General features: G+C 34.0%; 1 protein-coding gene across 4 annotated transcripts in view; it reads right to left on the bottom strand.

Moving 5' to 3' along the window:
• LOC149784323 (mediator of RNA polymerase II transcription subunit 30-like) overlaps window positions 1-19,427 on the bottom strand; it is a 78,494-nt gene that overhangs the window by 25,889 nt on the left and 33,178 nt on the right. For all 4 annotated transcript variants that reach the window (XM_089932356.1, XM_089932354.1, XM_089932357.1 and 1 more), the window contains one exon: window positions 9,439-9,585. In XM_089932356.1, coding sequence (XP_089788482.1) covers window positions 9,439-9,585 — 147 coding nt within the window. The remainder of the gene's footprint in view (window positions 1-9,438; window positions 9,586-19,427) is intronic.

Raw genomic sequence — 19,427 nt, 5'->3', positions numbered from 1 at the left:
TTACCGCCCAAAATCCAACAAAAACTTATCATTGTCATTGGTTCATTTTTGAGTGTTTCTTTGGATTAATAAAAGATAATCTTGTAATTGACCATATTGATGGGAACAAACTAAATAACTCTATATCAAATCTAAGAGCGGTTACTCAAAGTGAAAATTGCAGATCAGGAAATGCTGGTGGAAATAAAAATCCTAAGGCGGTTAAATCAATAAATTAGAAACTAATGAGATGATATTTCAATCAATGACCGCCGCTGGTAAGTATTTTGGTATTAACTGGGCTTCAGTACAATATGTTACAGAAAAAATAATCAATTCAACATTTTCTTATAAATTTGGGAGCTGGATCTCGTTTTCATATGTTCCTCTAATATTAGATGATTAAAATCATCTTTATTTATGTAATTTATCAACATTATTTTTTTTTTGTTTCAAATATTTTACTTTTAAACAAATGATGTTTAGTATAATGAATAACGAGAATATCACTGAGGTAATTAACGCTATTGAAAAATTAAAATTATCAGGAATAAAATTATCAGATGAACTAATTCCTGAGAAGATAATTCCTGATACTGAAACAATATTACAAAATAAATATGGCAGTAGATACACTTTACCATCCGAATATCGACTAATAAAAAAAATTCAGTCCGCGGTTTATAAATTTCTGGCTACCGTGGATGAATCACAAATAAAAAAAATTTGTTGATTTATCTCGCGCAATCGAAAAAATTGGATCGGAGTTATCTAACGAGTATGAATCAGCAAGAACAGTTAGCATTCGTGTAAGACAGTTAAAAAAAACTAATGGACTCCGAAGAAGAGTCAAAAGCAGTCTAAATTATTTATTTTATTTACTGAAACTATTTAAATTTTACTGAATTAATTATTTTACTACTTAATTTTTTTTATACTAAATTATTTATTTTTTACTAAAATTTCATGTAAATTGTACAATTTGCTTAATTTTGAGTATCAAATAGCCATCAAAAATTAAAAATCAAACAATTCTGTAATTCTGAGTATCAAATACCCCATCAAAAATTAAAAATCAAACATTTTTGTAATTTTGAGTACCTAATACCCTATCAGAATTAAATATTTCAGTAAAAAACAAAAAAATAAATAATTTCAGTAAATAAAAATAAATAATTTTCATATTATTCTGTTATTATATAAAATAAAAATTATTCTGCAAAATTCAGCAAATTTCTTAATTTTGGCTACCAATTACCCCATCAGAATTAACAAATCAAACAATTTTGCTGACTTTGACTACCAATTACTCCATCGGAATTAAAAATTCAACAAATTTCTTAATTTTGAGTACCAATTACCCCATCAAAATCACAGAATTCAGTGAAAAATAAAAAATTAAATATTTCAGTAAATAAATAATTCAGTTAAATAAATAATTAAGTAAATAAATAAAAAAAAATTATTCTGAAAAATCGTGCAATTTGTTTGATTTTGACTACCAAATACCCAATCAGAATTAACAAATTAAACAATTTTGTAATTTTGACTACCAAATACCCCATCAGAATTAATAAATTAACAATTTTGCTGATTTTGACTGGTAAATACCCTATCAAACATTAATAAATCGAACATTTTTCAGTAAAAAAAACTGATTATTTACTATTTTAGTAATTTTTGCTAATTTTTCAAGGTTTTTATTTGATTTTTTTTTTTTTTACGTCACAGATTTAAGATTTTATAAGTAAATTAATGCTTAGTGTTTTGCCACGTAAATCAAGTAAATTTCCATTCTGATCTGTTAATCTGAAACTCATTCTTGATAATAATCGATTATGACATCACAGATAAACTGGATTAATTGGTTCTTGTATGATTAAAAATCCTGGTGGTTCTTTTGGTGAAAATGAATAAAGAATAAAACCCTGTTGAGCTTGATTTGATATTGTTGCATCTGCGCTATAGCTGTTTTCAACGATATCACAACCAAGATTAACCGTGACAATGGTTGTAATATTTACTGGTTCAACTGAAATGTGTCTGCCGGTTCCATCTGGGTCATTATTGTGTCTAAGAACACTTGCTGGTGGTAGCGATCTTCTCCACGCAGCGAGTATTTTGGGAAATAACTCATCAACGGTGTCGCTAACTGATTTCCTTAATTCAGGTACATTATAACCGGGAAATTTATAATTTGGTAGCGTCGCTTCTGTTAGCGAGTAGACGTTTAAGAAATTTTGTTTCGTGATTGATTTATTATTAATTACTGCCTGAATTACTTGCTGGTTAAGATATTCCATGTCAGATGCAAGCTGATCTAACACTAATACGCGTCTAATAACCTCGTTACACAAACCTGATACATTAAAAATACACTCCTGAAAATACCGTCGCAGCAGCGCTAGTTGCTTTTGGTGTTCTTGATTAATTTCTCTAAAATATCTAATAATTTCATTTACTTCAACAAATACACTTTCATATCTTGCTAATACTTTTCCGTCTTCTGAAAAAATTATACTACCTAAAAATTCCAGCACAATATCGTCTATTCCTCTGATATAAATATTAATTTCTGAGGTAGCATCCCTTATCTCGAGTAAATGATCTTTATATGACATACTAATATGAAGATAAGATTCACTGTCTGTGGTATAATAAGATTTTTTAGGTTCTGGTGGCGTTGGTGGTGTTTGTGGTTGAATTTCTGGCCATCCTAAGACAGTTCTGATCGACGATTGATAAATATCTACAGCATAATTAGGTGATGTTATTTCAATAATTGAATATAACGTTAGTTCGTGAGCTGATATTTTTATTTCAGGTTCTTTTTCTCCAGTAATATTTGTTATTCTAAGTATTAACTCATTATTAATTTCTTCTATCTGATAACTACCTGTTGGTAATCCAACAACATTCCAGTCAGGTGTTCTGTCTGGTTTGTTTTTGTTCGCGAACACTATTGAATTATTTTACATTAACGATCCAAATGATTTTGATCTAACATTGGGCCAGCTGTTGTATACGCGTAATTGTGACAGTGCAATTTCATTTATAGGAATCGCGACTGGAAAATTAATACTAAATTCTGGCTTAGTCGAGCTTGCAGAGATCATTGTTGTTTTGTACAGAACCGTGTTCGTGACTATCTGCTGGAGAAACTCGGTCATTATTGTTATTTATATCTTTAATACCAGCAGAATTATACACGGTAATCATTTCTAAAAACTCAATATCGGATATAATTCCATCGTTGAGGCTTCTCGATAACAACAAAGATAATTTTGAGTAAGCAACTTTTGCTGTGTGTAATTTTATCGCGTAATTGGAAAATTTTTCTACCGTGCAGGTACATACTTTTTTTGTAATTATATTAAAAACACCAGCAATTGTTGTTGTTGCTGAAATAAAGATTGTAACGGCTACTGGAGCTAATATTGTTACCGCGGATAATACAACACCTGCAGCAACAAAAACCGCAGATACCGAGTAGACAAGTATATCAGCGATAACTAGTCGCTGTTGATACCTTTTTATCTTTGACGTGTACACGTCAATGATATCCTTTAAGTTAGTTTGCCACTCACGTGCCTGATGATACCTGTATTGGGATGCACTATCGCGAGTGATCATTATATTTTTTATCATGATTCAAATTATTAAGATGTTTTAACAACAAATTCTAACGTGTATAAATAAGATGCTCTAGATAAATCATCATCGGCTGGTTGTAGTATAAACACTTTTTCAATATCCTTTTGTAATTCAACAGTTACCGGATAAAAAGATTCACTTGTTATACCTGCTCTGATTATTTTAAATTCTACAGAACTAATCATGGATAATCTGTATACGCCTGTAATTGTTGGGGTATATTTTATGGTATTATCTGTTCTTGTCCATGTTGCGGATCCAGATGATACCACATGAACTATACTGGTAATACCTGTGGTTAGTATGATTAACCTTTCTGTGTAGGTATTAAGAAGATTAATATTTTCAACCGCTTTCTAATTGCACCAATACTTGTTCTGATTTCTGTAAATTTTATACCAGCTAAAAAGGGATCTCCAAAGAACTCTTCAGAGACTCTGTTTAATCTTGAAAAATTTCTTCTAACGTTTGGAGCGTTTGATTGCTCTGTGTAACTGAGAAACTCCCATGGTGGTGCTAACCCGTACGAGTCAAAATAATCAATTTTACGCAGATTAACTGTGTAAGCAACCCAGTGTGTTCCTGGACCATCACTATTATCAAGATCTATTATACCAGTCTCTGTGCGGTTTGGTTGCTCCGGTAGTTGATTTCTCATAAACACACCTCTGAAGAATTTTAGTTTTAGTTTTTTAGCTGCGTTGGTTAAATCAAAATTTGACATCGGCGAGATATTCTGTTTTAAAATCTTTTTGGATACCATGATGGAGGGGTTCCTGGTAATCGAAGGCCTTTTACCATGATGGCAGGGTTCCCGGTAATCTTAGGCCGCGTCCTTTTTTTTTTACCATATTTTCCTCCTGTTATCTTTTCTGCTACCTTGCTACCGGCGTATCCAGCAGCACCTTATGCAGCAGCTTTTCCTACTATTGGTGCAATAGTGGCTATTTTTGCAATTAATGCTGGTAATAAACCTAGAAGCGGGAAAAAAACACCTATTTTAATCATATCTTTGATGGCGCCCGGAGAAAGATTAACCTGAATTCCTGTGTTTGCTGATTTAGCTTTATTGAGATTTTTATGTTGAGTTTTAGTTAGCGATAGCTTATTTGGACCACCATGAGAAATTTGATCATGCTTCAGGGTTAGTTTTACCCCATGAAGTTTTGTTAAATTTGATTTGAGTTTTTTTACCTGACCTAGAATCAGAGTTACATTAACATGATCGTATGGCATTATAATTAACGAGATTGATCTAATTGTGTACATTTTTTCTACTGGTGCATCAATAACTCTCATTCGGCCACCAATACCTTCAAGTAACATTGTTCTGTCGCTGAGTATAACAGCAATTGCTTTAAAATCAGTACCAGCTGCATTAACTATTCTAGCTTTAAAATGTTTATCAACCACGGACTGTTTTAATAAATCAATATGTTCTAGTGAAAAATAATAGATCGGATATAATGTTGTAAAATCTAATTGTGATATTTGTAAACCAGTATCTGGGTTTTGATCTCGTCCCATAAAACTCAACAACCGATGATATCCATGCGCAACCGAATTATTTTCAAAATCTAGCGATATTTCCTCAGATGGTTCCTGATGTCCATTTATTCGTAATGATATCTCACTAGCTCTAAAATGATCAAATATCATATGACTAGCTTTTTGATTATTATTTGATCGATTAGCGTTTTGAAGAGCAATAAATATGTGTATGGGTGCAGAAACACCTTGTTGTGATGATATATGCCAGGTGAAAATACCATTGATGTTATTGTTGATACTATCGGTAACCACTGTCAAGCAAGACATTACTGATTTACCGCCTTGATTCATAAAAGAAAGTAATTTGCCTTCTTCAGATATTGATGGGGTCATTACTGGCATCCACAATGAAAGTTTAGATAGTACTACCCTACCATTAAAATTAGCAGCATCAACAGCATCATCATCATTACCCTTTTGTCTCCAAATAGCATCATTACTGTTTTCTTTTCGATAAAGAACAATTGTGTGTTTAGCTCCGAGAAATACTTTTCTAAAATCTCTACAAAATCCAGCTGGTCCTAGTATGATATTTACCAAGGATAATTTTGATAGTGCTGATAACGAACCGTATATTGTAAGAAGACCAAAAAAACGTGATAATTCTGATGCTGACGTTGAAGACATGATCAAAAATGCCAACACTAACTATAATCTAGGATTTGCTGTACATAAAAATATGTTAAGAGGTGATCGTAAAAGATTTTCGTGTATGATTCTGTTATCTCATATATTTGGATTTTGTAACTAACCGAGGAATATTTCGTCTTAATTTATACAACCAATCAGCCCAAGTCTTGCGATTTTTAACACTATTAACATACTCGGGTTTTAAATATCCTGCTCTATATGGAAAACTCGAATATGCAAATGAGCCAAATTCAGCTACACTTTTAGGATCTTTAAATGGAGTTTTCATTATCACAAATACACCGGTTTCAGTAAATTTTTCTTCAAGAAGAATATCTTGTTCAGGTTGAGCTTGAGCTTGAGGTACAGGTTGAGGTACAGGTCGAGTTTGTTCCTCAATTTGTTTTAATACTGGAAGAATACCTTTTTTTCTCTCCTCAGGATCTTTAATATCTCCCAATAGAATTTGTTCAGTGGTTGTTGTAATTGGTTTAAATAACAATTCAGTTGACTCCGTAAAACCCTGTTTTGCATCCTCAACTGCTCGTATTTTTCGTTTGACTGATTCTCTCAGTGGGAGATATTTCTTTATTGATTCTAGTCGCTCTCACACTAATCGAGTAGTATATGCTTCTCCAACATCCATGATTATTAATATACCAATAATTTTAATTTATAATGGTAAAATTTTTATCGAATCAGTCTTGATAAAATCTTAGGATAATAATCTGATAAAAAATTGGTTAAAAAAAAGCAGCAGCAGAGAGGCGTGACTCCGGACCTTATTTAAAATAGTTAATTTATTAGAAGCTTCCAAGCGGCTAAATAAGCTCTCTATTCAGGAAATCCTCATAGGAAGCCTCCAAGTAATAGTTTTGAAAAATTTCAATTAGAGGCTGTTCAGCCTCTCTGCTGCTAAAAGCCTAATAAATCTTAAGTAACCAGATGGCAGTTGATTTACTGCCTGTCGTAAAATGTGTTCAATCATCGGTTTCATTTTACTTCATCTTAGAACAAATTTATCCAAAAATGAAGGAGGCTAATGATTCATCTTGTTTCTAATAAAAGCTACACTTGAAGTTTAAGATCTCTATTTTATTGCAGCAAAGTTAAAAACCAACAAAATCTGCACTGACCCCCTGACTTTGTAATCCAAATAAACGCATTTTTCTCGGAAAATTTACTGATTTCTTTGCTGTAAAAGAATGTCTTCAGTTTTAATGTGTTCTCCAGTTATCTTGTGGTGAATGAAGGCAGATTTTAAAAAATTCTTAAACCTGTCGCGAAAGGATTATTCACTTTCGCAGTCCTCCCAATGATGCAATCATAAGTCACACCGGTAATCCTAATGGATGTGCCATATTAATGATTCTTAGTGCATGACATTTTAATCTGGAGGTGCAACAAGCATTGAGGTTAAACATAAGGACGACATTTTGCTGAGCTCGATGGAAATCACAGGAGAGCTCGCGAGAGATGGGGAAACTACTCTGTCCTAACATTGCCTGTGCTAATCTAGTTCCTTATTTCGTATGTGCCCTGTGTTGCACTCCGCTTTACGAATAGAGGAGCACAATGCAGGCATTAAACAAAGCAGGGAACCAGTCCAGTATACACGATGGCACCCTTATCCAATGCACTGGATATTAAATAAATCCTGATCGCATTATGCAAATCCTTTGCATCAAAATAAATGCATGGCAAAAAAATGTGTGCGTCAATTTTCTCCAGCATGCGTCACTGATGCACAAATGTGCATAAAGGGAAACACTGCCCCATGGCATCCATCTTGAAAAACTCACTATCATTACTGCCCTTCCTATGATGTTGTTGTTGTTGTGGGGTTTAACGGCATTTTTCAGCACACGATACGCTATGCATGGCGGCCAGTATTAATGCGGAGGAAGAACCCAGGAAAACACTGGGAAGAACCATCGACCCATGAGAAGCTACTGGCAAGCTTTCTCACATACCCACATTGGCCGAATCCTAAACTCAAACCCACACAGACAGAGGTGAGATGGCAGTGATCCGTAACGGAGAGCGCTTTAGACCACTCGGCCACTCTGGGCCCCTCCTTCCTATGATGTCTAGGTGGTACTAAAGAGAAATGATGCCAATCTGATACAGAATATGGCCCCCATGGCATCCATCTTGAAAATCTCATTTTCATTACTGCTCTTCCTATGATGTCTAGTCGGTACTAAATAGAAATGATGCCAATTTGATATCGAATTTGATAAATAATCATGCCAACTTTAAAGCTTTCAGCTTTCTGAGAGACCAGTAACATTTGTAAGATACAGAAAATGATGATGATAACCACCTGATTACATGCACTATTTCAATCTAAATAGCTGACAAGCAAGTTGTTCACATTGATTTTTGTGACTTTCATATGTGAATTATGGCTAATTATGCTCAATGTTATTCCTGTTGCAGTAACTTAGATAATGAATTATCTTAACTTTATTTGATAGGTCATTGAGAATCATGATAAAGTTTTATGAGTGGTAACTTCAACTGCCTCATTACTCCATGGTTTAACCTCTCTGACATGAAAGTATATGTTGCTAAATTTTCAGTTAGTCTAAATCATGGCTAGGACAAGGACACCAATCCTACATTAAACCATACAGTACAGCATTAATTTATCAAATAAATCAGTACTTGCAAATACGAGATATTAAAAATACATATATATCATTGTCTTTTTCTATAACATTAAAATTTGTATTGATCTGGTTTCATCTGTCTATAACTGGTATATAACCAAGTAAATTGCATTCATATGATCTACAATGGTGAGAAACTATGCTGGTTTACAAATTTTCAATAACATCGCTTCACAAGAATATCTTTCGAAGTTCAAGTAATTCAAAGGAAATCTCATCAGAATAATCATTAAATCAATCTGAAGCACTGTATAATGTGTGATTCATGAGAATCCAGCACAATTTGCAGGATAAACTTTGCTAACAAGATTGTATTGTACACTACATTAAGCTACAAGACAAACTGGGCAAATAGCTCAAATAAAAACTGTAATAGCAAAATGATTTGCTGACATGTACATCTTCAGGTCACGACCACAAGAATTACCAAGTTTCCTATCAATCCATCAAAAACTTTCATACTATTTGAACTAAGATGACACACACTACTACAAGAGAAAAATCGGACAATAACTCTAACAAAAATTGTGCAAGCAAAGCACTTTGTTGATATGCAGATCTTAGCTTATGACCATAATATTTACCAAGTTTTATGGCAATCTGTCATAAACTTGGGATTAGACACTGCAACAGCCAACAATAGTAAGTTGGGCTTGAAGATTATTACATACCATAGCCTCTATATGGAATCGGGTATAAAAAGGACAGATGGACAGATTTTCCACCTTATGGCACATATAAACAACTTCTCATAACTGCAATTGCTTACAATGGTTTCATGGCTTACTTTCATGCAGCACCCAAGCTCCTATTACATCACTTTCAAAACCTTTCAAAAAAAAAATCCTTATATACATTAATAACACTGATGCTATTGCCTTTATAAAAAGTAATACCTTGCAATATGTTAAATACAATGAAGAAAAACAGCTAGTATCTACTATAATACCTCCTCAGGTGGCTCTGGTTCAGGGTTGGTAACAAGTTTGTCATATACAACACGTAATTTTCTGAACATCATGTTGAGTGTTCTGAGACTCTCATCAAGTTTGGCTCGCCTCTCTTGGTATATCTGGTTGTTCAGTCCATTTGGTAGCTGCCATGGAATAAAGAAAATTTAAATAATTTTAAAATCTAAACAATCAGAAATAATTTTTTATGTCTGAGGTTTTGTAACTTGCCCTTTACAAATAATTTTGGCAGACAAGTTTTTAATATATTGGAAATGACAGTAATGAGATCACCAAAAAACAAAGACCAATACAGGATATTACTGGGGGATATTTTGTCCAACCCTGTAATTTCCCCAAAATAAATAGCTTGTAATAGCATGACTAATGAATTACTAATAGTGATACTTATGACTAATCATTTATCCATCAACTTACTCATTAGTACTTCTTTACTATTTTTCATGACCATCACCATATATGCCTGTCATCTGCAGTATGTGTAACATTTCTGCTCAAAGCTCAGCTAAACCTATCCTTGAGGCATACAAGCTGATATATGGCAATTAAATGTTAAGGCTGTCAGATTTAAAAAAAAAAATACCTTTTAGAGATTACTTAATTGGTTGACAATAAATAGTGTGATGTTTGGTGTCAAATTCTGCTGTAGGTGTTAAGTCCATTTAGCTAATTTGCATAGGTTAAATTACACAAAACAGAACAACCCAATTCATCTCAAGTACATCAAAGAGATGTGCTGAACACCAGATATCATTACACATCACTACACTGAATGAGAATGCTGAAGCCAGCTTCAATAAAGTTTGTAATTAGTGGCAACATTTCTTTAGAATCAGAGTTTTACTCCAAACAAAATGCAAAATATCATTATTTCATTTGTCTCAATAGTGTTTAAGTGTGATTCATTTTTTGAAAGAGTGTGATTCTGGAAGCAATATGCTATCAGCAAAGCCCAACAAAAACAAATTTCAAAACTCCATGTTGATAGATTTTACTTTGTCAGGCACAGCAGCAATGGGAAGCATTCAATTCCTTACCATTCTGCAAATATCATATCAACAATAAGTATACAACATCTGTCAAAATAGGAGCACCACCTGTATGTAGCATACTAAACATGCTGATTTGAACATTCTATTAATTATTATTTGTTATCTAAATGTTGTTAAAATGGCAACTGTTAACTGACCCATGCTATTCTGGATGACTGTATCCATGAAATTGATTGACTGAAAGACAATAATAAGCACATGCTCATGTTTGCACATTTGACTTGTATTGATAAAGCATGTACATCTATAATGGACAGAGGCATTAATTATTGCCATATTGCCTGTAAGTCCCCCATTAAATTTGAAAATATTATGTTCTCCCCTTCCTCCAATGAAATGGTCAGTCCTAAATGTGATATATTAATTTTTCTATAGACAAGCATATTTCAATGTCAAACTGATTCAGACACAGTTCTAACATGAACAACTCTGTTCTGACCAGGATTTGCTCAGACAATCCAGCATGGAAGTTTGGACAAAAGTACCATCAAGCCTCTAGTGAGTGCAAAGATGAAAAATAATGACACCTGCATTACCTTCAAACTCCTATTGAATTAGCGAATGCAGCAAAGACTTCATCAAATTAAGTATATATTTTGCAATCCAATGGATTTTATAGAATGAAATGTGATTATGTTTTTATTTAATATCAGTGTGGTTGTGATTATGTGTTTACACGTGTATCTGTATGTCATTGATATTAGATAATGTTTAGTAAACCAACTCTATATGTTACTGCAAGTGGATTAAATGCTTTGAAAAAAACAAGACAAGTTAACTGTTTTCGGTTTGATTTGAGTTTACAATAATTTTTTATCGTATTATATGAATAGAGAGCTTATTTTTAATTGGACAAGATTGCTTTTTGTGGTCATGAGCACTGACCACCACTTTGGGACCTCAAAACACTTTTTGAATCTCAAAATTCTCCCAAAACTGTATGGGGATATGCCAGGTATATTAAGGGTAAACAAGGATTTCCACTTAAAAATCCAAGGTATTTTGGCACTATGAGATTGTACATGTACAAGGCTACAATGAAAGGTGTTCATTATAAAAAATTATATCAATACTTTTTGTTCAGGTAAAATTCAATCATTCAAGCAATGAAAACTGTATAATAAAAAAAAAAATAATGATTTACTGTAGCTCACGTTGCCTTTGAAACTATCAGGCATGATGACAAGATATGAAGATGTGGTGGAAAAATTAAAGCATGGTGGTAAAGACCAGTCTGGCATGTAAGACATGGTGTTGCCATCATGCCTTAAGGCAAAATCCTGGTATAAAATGAAATTTTAAAGCAAGTATCCATTTGTTTTATCAATATTGTAGATGTATGGTACACCCTATTCTAATCAATTTCAACTCTTTACCTGCATCACTGAAGCAACATTTGGTAAGAGATATATATTACAGAATTATATATATATGTTACATAAAATGATTTTTCACACAATTGAAAACCCAATATACTTGACGCCTAAAGGACCTGAAATCACTTATACAACTTGAATAATTTAACAGCTATTTCACTAGTCATGATTATAACTGCACTGGAAGAACAGCCCTATACAAAACGTATGTGGATTATCTCCCAAAGTTAATTTCATGTTAATTTTACCTATTTTATTATAGAGAGATATAAAAAAAATCAAAAGTATAGCATAATATATACGCAGTTTCTTGTTCATAATCGAACTTGTCCAAGATCTTGATGATATAAGCTTAATCACCCATTTTAATTGAAAATGAATTAAAGTCTCCGCAGGAAATTTTTTTCCGATAAAAAACTTTTTATAAGGTTCTAACTTTTGAATGTTTTACAATGTGAAACATAAAGGAAGCACACGATACAATAATTTTCTAAACTGAAATAATGGTTTGCCAGTGAATGAATGTGAACTTGCATTTCTTCTCTATCCTAAGTAATAATGCTATGTTCAATATTTTGAGAATAACAATGATTACTGGTTATGAAATGGAAAGTCACTGAAAAGAAAGAGAACATTCATGATACAAGTGTCTGTTTGTTGTTCTTCCACGGTACTTTCTACTGCACACTGCACACTGCAACTTTGATATCATTGGAGATAAATTAATTAAGCTTTTAACACTTGTGTATAATGACTAGCAGTGTAGGGTATCGATTTTGAGGTCAAGTTGAAATGTCAGTGTCCTCACTTCTTCATTTCAGGATATTAATATTAAATCTATTTAAGAGTTAGGGAACATGCTACATTATATATGTGTATTAGAAGTTATCATAGTGTGAGTAATCTTCAAAATCAAGGTCACAGACCATAGTTTTGATGCTATGGTGTTTCCATAACATACAAAGTGGGGAACATTAATTAACCATATTTGCTTGTTCAATTTAAACTATTCCTACAATATAAAACCATTAAAAGCAGAATGGCTGCAAATCATGAAATACAGGTCAGAGTCATCTAGTTTTCACTGACCACTCATGATGCAATTACATAAGTGATGTTGTTTATCTGGACTTTGTGCCTCAGAAAATGACAAATCACAAAAGTTGGCAAAAAAATCACAGGATGTCACATATATGTTGCAGTAAGAAAATTTTCCCTGAAAGGCATACTACTCCACATGACACATCCTAGCACCAACCTATGTTACTAGTGAACTACGTAGTTTCTGAGAACATTACCTGAACACAAACCCTAACCTGAGAGTTGATACCAGATGGATGGAATGACTCAGTCTAATGGACATCATCAATCCATCTACTGAAATTGCCAAAACAACAGTCAGATGGATGGAATGATGTAGTCTGAAGGACATCATAAATCCATCTGCTGGAATTGCCAAAACAAGAGTCAAATATACAGAATGATGTAGTCTGAAGGACATCATAAATCCATCTGCTGGAATTGCCAAAACAACAGTCAAATATACGGAATGATGTAGTCTGAAGGACATCATAAATCCATCTACTGGAATTGCCAAAACAACAGTCAAATATACGGAATGATGTAGTCTGAAGGACATCATCAATCCATCTACTGGAATTATCAAAACAGTCAGATGGATGGAATGACTCAGTCTAATGGACATCATCAATCCATCTACTGGAATTGCCAAAACAACGGTAAGATGGATGGAATGATGTAGTCTGAAGGACATCATCAATCCATCTGCTGGAATTGCCAAAACAGTCAGATGGATGGAATGACTCAGTCTAATGGACATCATCAATCCATCTACCGGAATTACCAAAACAACAGTCAGCTGGATGGAATGATACAGTCTAATGGACAACATCAATCCATCTGCGAGAACGGCCAAAACAACAGTCAGATGGAATGACTCAGTCTAATGGCCATCATCATTCCATCTGCTGGAATTGCCAAAACAACTGTCAGATTTTAAAAACAATTATGAATGTTCTCTAAATGATGAATTGAAAAGTTTCACAAATATACTGGCAGCTCCATAAAATCTTTTCTTGTTTGAAATTCCATTGGACTTTTGAGTCAGTTGTATGTCAGGCTAGGTGTCAAACATTACAAATTTGGTAAATTTGAAGGAACATCCTGGAGAACTTGTTAATTGGGACCTGTAGGTAAGCATCTTGAAGATCTATACTGATTGCAAAGTCTTTCTCCTTAACGGCATTCAATATCTGCCTTGGTGTTAACATTTTGAACCATGGTACCTGTATGAAATGATTGAGAGAGCTCAGAATTTATAATTGGTCAAATAGTGATAGTGACCTTTGGCACCAAGAATAGCCTCAAGTAAAAGCCCAGTGATTTTGTATTGTTAACATTTTCTACCACCCTTTTCTGGAGAACAATGATTTCTTAATGAAGGATGTCAGTCTTGAACAGGTCTTTTGAGACTTGCTGGCTGCATGGATCATTGTGGCAAAATATTTCCATCCAACAGAGAAGTAGAGGCCCCCCCCCCACCTCCAACTGGGATAATTGAAAGAGCTGCACAAGAATGCTGTCAATTCTTTCTGGAAGAAGACAGTGGTGGAGAGAAATGGGGGAAAAATGAAAATGTTCTCTCCACTTTTTGTCCACTTTTGCTGTAAAGCGCTATTCCCTTGCATGTGCAAATGATCTGAAGGACTGGTTTGCCATCTAATGTGACCTTGGTGTGTCCTTTGTGTTCCTGTCATCTCTCTCCTGAAAATAATCTCTTTAGTGTCTGATTCTGTGTCTGCAGTAGATTTGTTTCTTTAGTGGCCTGCATAATGATGTACTTTCTCAACATGACCATGGAGGTTGGAAGAAAATGCCTGTGATCGCAGTGTGGCTTTATGGCACTTTTTTAAACAAGGTGGAAGTGAAGAGTACTGCATCCCTTCAGCAAGTTGTAAATTAACCACTGCTGTCCAGAGCGTGTGCTGTGCTGCTCTGTTCATTACTCATGCCATTTGTGAGACACAAGCATGCCCAATGCGCATCACTCTGGAGGAATATAAGCTGTTTTTGACATGGAGGAAAAATGGCCATTGAGACCAAGTCCAACATAGAACCTACAGCAACAACATTTCAGATCAATAGTTGTGTGTCATTAAAGTGCCTCCAGCCCGACCCAATTTATTAGTGTCTGACATTCCCGATGCTGCAATGTTTCTGCTACTGCCGGCATTTGTCTTATAGAATGCTGTACTAAAATTGGATGGTAGTCATTGCTGTGAAAAGAAAGGTTTGTTAACAATAGGGTCCTGTAACTGCAGCAGGTGATTCTGTAGCCAGCGTGTCTGGTAAGCTGGATTTTTAAATATACTGAATAAATTTAATTTACAAATTATAATTTTTCTGGTATTACAAGAATATAAACCTAGTAACAAATAAATAAAGGTGAATTGTTTCTGATGACCATTTGCAAATCTGTGAGATGTCAAGATAAAATTACTCATATGTACTATGTCTTCAATAGACACTTGCAACTCCATTATGAAACACTTTCTTTATCTATGCAATGTCGGATGACACATGCTATATTCGAATTGCAACATCAATACATGGTGAAATGAAGAAGCAGTTGGTTATCGACAGGACCAGAAACAATTAGGGGTCACTGATCCTGTCGGCTTTTTAATTTTTTTTTGTTCAGTTCAACACACTACGTAATTGCCACTATAAACAAGAGCCCCTTGAAGGATTGTTGCTCTACTGAGTGAAAAGAATTTCTAGGAATTCAAGATAATACCAGTTCTTCCTTTTAACTGCTGAATGTTGAAACAATTTCTGATATTCTTCTGCGATAAAACATTTTCAAATTAATTGCAGTGGTTTACATGCTGGATGTCAGATTGGCACAATCCGTATTTTGGACAAAGTAGAGATTAGAAGCCTTTTGGTCAAAACTTTATGTCATGATGATTATCCATTCAGGGGAGGTTGTGACAACAAGACTTTCACAACGGCTGTCGAGGCAGCCATACTGAATGTATGACTGGCTAACTTAGAACCATCTAGATATTACATAAGAAGTCTATAGGTGAAAACCCCATGTTAATATAGCCTTCCATTTAACAACAAGAGATAACAATATTTTAAATATAGCATTGGTGACAATACTGAGGGTCAGTCATTTTCATTTGGGACCAAGTAGACACCATATGAACTCTTCTGATGAAAATGCCATGTCAAAAGACTTTATGCTCTAAAAGCTAAAAGAATTAGTTAAAAAAAACAAGATTTTAAAGATACCCACATACTGGACATCAGATGAACACTATTTTCATTTTAGATCAACAAAACATTACAAGCAGTCTTTTAGTGAAAATCACATGATGATATGACCATTCATTCAGGTGAAGTAGTGATAACATGATCTTCAAGCTAGCCACTGTTGCAGCCATATTAGACCAGATCAGCATTTAGGACCAAGAAAAAAACATGCCAATATGAATTTCAATTGTGAAGGAATAGTGATAAAACGATTTTCCACATGGCTGCTGTGCTGGCCATACTGGAATTCAAATTGGCAACATTTTCCTTAAGGATGGTCAACAAGAGATCATAAGAAATCTTTTACAGAAAACATGATGATAAAACAAACCAGACCGGAGTGGTTTTGATAACAAGATTTTCAAGATGGTCATTTTTGTCAACTACAATATGTGATGAGTGTGTGTAATTTTTTAAATCAATTGTCCAAGTATTTTATGAGAAGTAAGAAAAAAAAAATGTGCTAAATGAGGGGTGGATATCAGATGATGGATGACTGACAGTCAATAGACTCTTTATAAGCTCTTTTGACCATTACAGATAAAAACCCATTAAGTCAACCACCTGACCAGACTGCACTAACAGTCTGAACACTGGTTGGTCTTTCTTGATTAAAAGATGTTGGAACTCTTGACCAAGATGTTGATGGAGCAGGAAAAAGTGGAAAAAAATTTGGTGGTAACAAAGTAAAAGTTAGGCTGATCTGTAAGAGTTCTGGTGTTCTGATGTCATAACAATATACCAAAGAGATTCCCTCATTTGCAATAAAAGGTAAAATCAACTTTGGTGCTAACCTCATGAAATTTCATTCAGATGGAAGAGCCCAATCATGATGTCACAGGACCATCTTATCCTCCACAATGTTGTCCTGTGCTGGGATGGGTTATGGGATATGTGATCCCCAAAACTGACTCCTATTTGCATCTTGCAAGACAGCATCGAAGTTGGACTGGCAAGCCTGTAAACTGGCTTCTTTGTCTAGTTTAGGTGGCAAAGGTGGATATGTGTCAGTATGCACAGCAATAGCCAAAATAAGATCTCCTCATTTGCTTATTAGATGGTGAACCCTCTGCTTTGTGATACTTGTTCATCAGGAAATTATTGACCAAAGCACAATCGACATCAATGTCAATGACATCTCTTTTGTCAGTAGCATCCCACACAAGCTATATATTATGTACTATGGTTATGGCACATGCCTTTCATGCATTTACACTGCATGCACTTAGTTCTGCCCATAATATACACTCTGTAAATATAAATAGCGCAGGATAATATAAAACACATGCTTCACATTATACACAAAGTTTACAGTCTCTGATAAAATAATATAAGTAAACAATCTTCTTATGAGTATGGCATGGATAAATATAAGAAATTCACTAGTCATTCAACAAATTGCATTTCATTAGCACAATCAAACTTTTCTCAGGCAATTTTTTTTCTCGACGTACCCAATGGGCACTTGACTTGGCATACTGAAGGGGCCCAATCTGAAATTGGAGAGGCCCAGGCCACTGTACTATCAACTTTTTTAATACTGATATATTACCATCCATGCAAAGCAGTAAGTTCTTACTCAAGAAAGCATGATGATGTAAATGTGAAAATGACTTGACTATTCAAATAGCCTTTAGAAATTAGATCCTTATAAAAAATTAGAGATGTATAAGATACTACTTAGATAACTTACAGTCAACAAACACACCAAAAGAAATTGGACAAAATTGGAAGATAAAAGCTAGTGTAACAGTTACTCCCCTCATTAAGTCAGGAGATGAAATGAGTGTCAATTATTATAGAGCTGTATCTATTCTACCCATTGTTAGCAAACTGTTAGAAAGACATGTTTCCTAATATTTTTATGACTTTTTATAAAACAAAGTAATTTGATTACCAATCTGTTCAAATAATTCACACACAAAAAAAGCACTCAACTGGTTTGATTGATTGCAGATTAAAAAATAATGAAGATGGGAATTTGATTGGAGTTTAACTAGTAAACCTATGTACATTTTTTATACTGTTGACCAGCATACAATGTTGCAAAACCATCTTTGCAATGATTTTCATTCTACATCAGAAAAAGATTACAGGCTGAAGTACTATCTTGGATTTTAAGGAACTTTGCACTGGGGTACCCCTGGGATAAATTCTAGGCACTATGTTTTTTATATTATACATTAATGATTTCCCAAACTGCTTCAAACATTCTTCAGTATCTACGATTGCAGATGACACAACAATATGTAAGTGACAATAGCACTGTTGAGAGAAAACAAAATAAAGACTTATAATGTACTATGAAATGGATGTATGACAATAAAACCTAGCTAAAATTGACAGAAAACCCAGTTAATATTTATCTGCTCAGCACAATGAGCAGCCAAATGTAGAGAACTATATGTGATGTTTACCCAAAAATATGAAACCATTCAATTCACCAAAAAACTATCTGGTATATCAACAGTAATTTATTCTTATCCAACCACTCTGAAACACTCTTTATAAAAGTATCACTGAAAATATGAAATTTGAAAAGGATTAGATGTTTAAGCTGGATTCCAAATTTTATCTACTTATGGGGAGAACCCCAAAATTCCTCTTACATGCAGAAAAAATACAGCTCACAGAAAATAGATACCAAGGCAATTAAAAATATCAAGGATGTTTTAACAACATTTCTTTTCGACACTCTTTGATGAATGCCTATCAAAGATTATATTATTTGTAGAAAAGCTGCTCTTCCGTGTGGAAGTTTAACCTTGACCAGAACTGCCCAGTCAAGATCAAATTGCACAATTTGGGGTTCAGTCTTTCCCAAAGAAGCAAGTTCCTTCAATTTAATCAGTCAAACATTTAAACTGCTTGTCAAACTATGGCCAATTCTTACTGACACCAGTCAATGCAGTATATTAACAAATTCTGACATAACGTTGCTGTTTGCTTATCATAACTGTGTGTGTGTGTATATATATATATATGATTTGATATCTTGAATTAAAATGTTCAACTCCAATATTTATCTCAATTGCGCGATCACATTTATTTTTTGTTGACTGGTACCATAACTTCCATCACATTTTATTGCTGCCATACATCCAGCATAATTTTCCACAAATGACAATTCCACATCATTCACATGGAACAGGCCCACCACCTTTAAAAACTTGATCAGCATATAACCAACAATATTCA

The sequence above is a fragment of the Sinohyriopsis cumingii genome, chromosome 14 (assembly GCF_028554795.1).
Source record: "Sinohyriopsis cumingii isolate HCF-2022 chromosome 14, ASM2855479v2, whole genome shotgun sequence".
In the NCBI taxonomy this organism is placed as follows: domain Eukaryota; kingdom Metazoa; phylum Mollusca; class Bivalvia; order Unionida; family Unionidae; genus Sinohyriopsis; species Sinohyriopsis cumingii.
The sequence above is the reverse complement of the archived record's forward strand: the minus strand, read 5'-3'. Positions and strand labels throughout refer to the sequence as shown.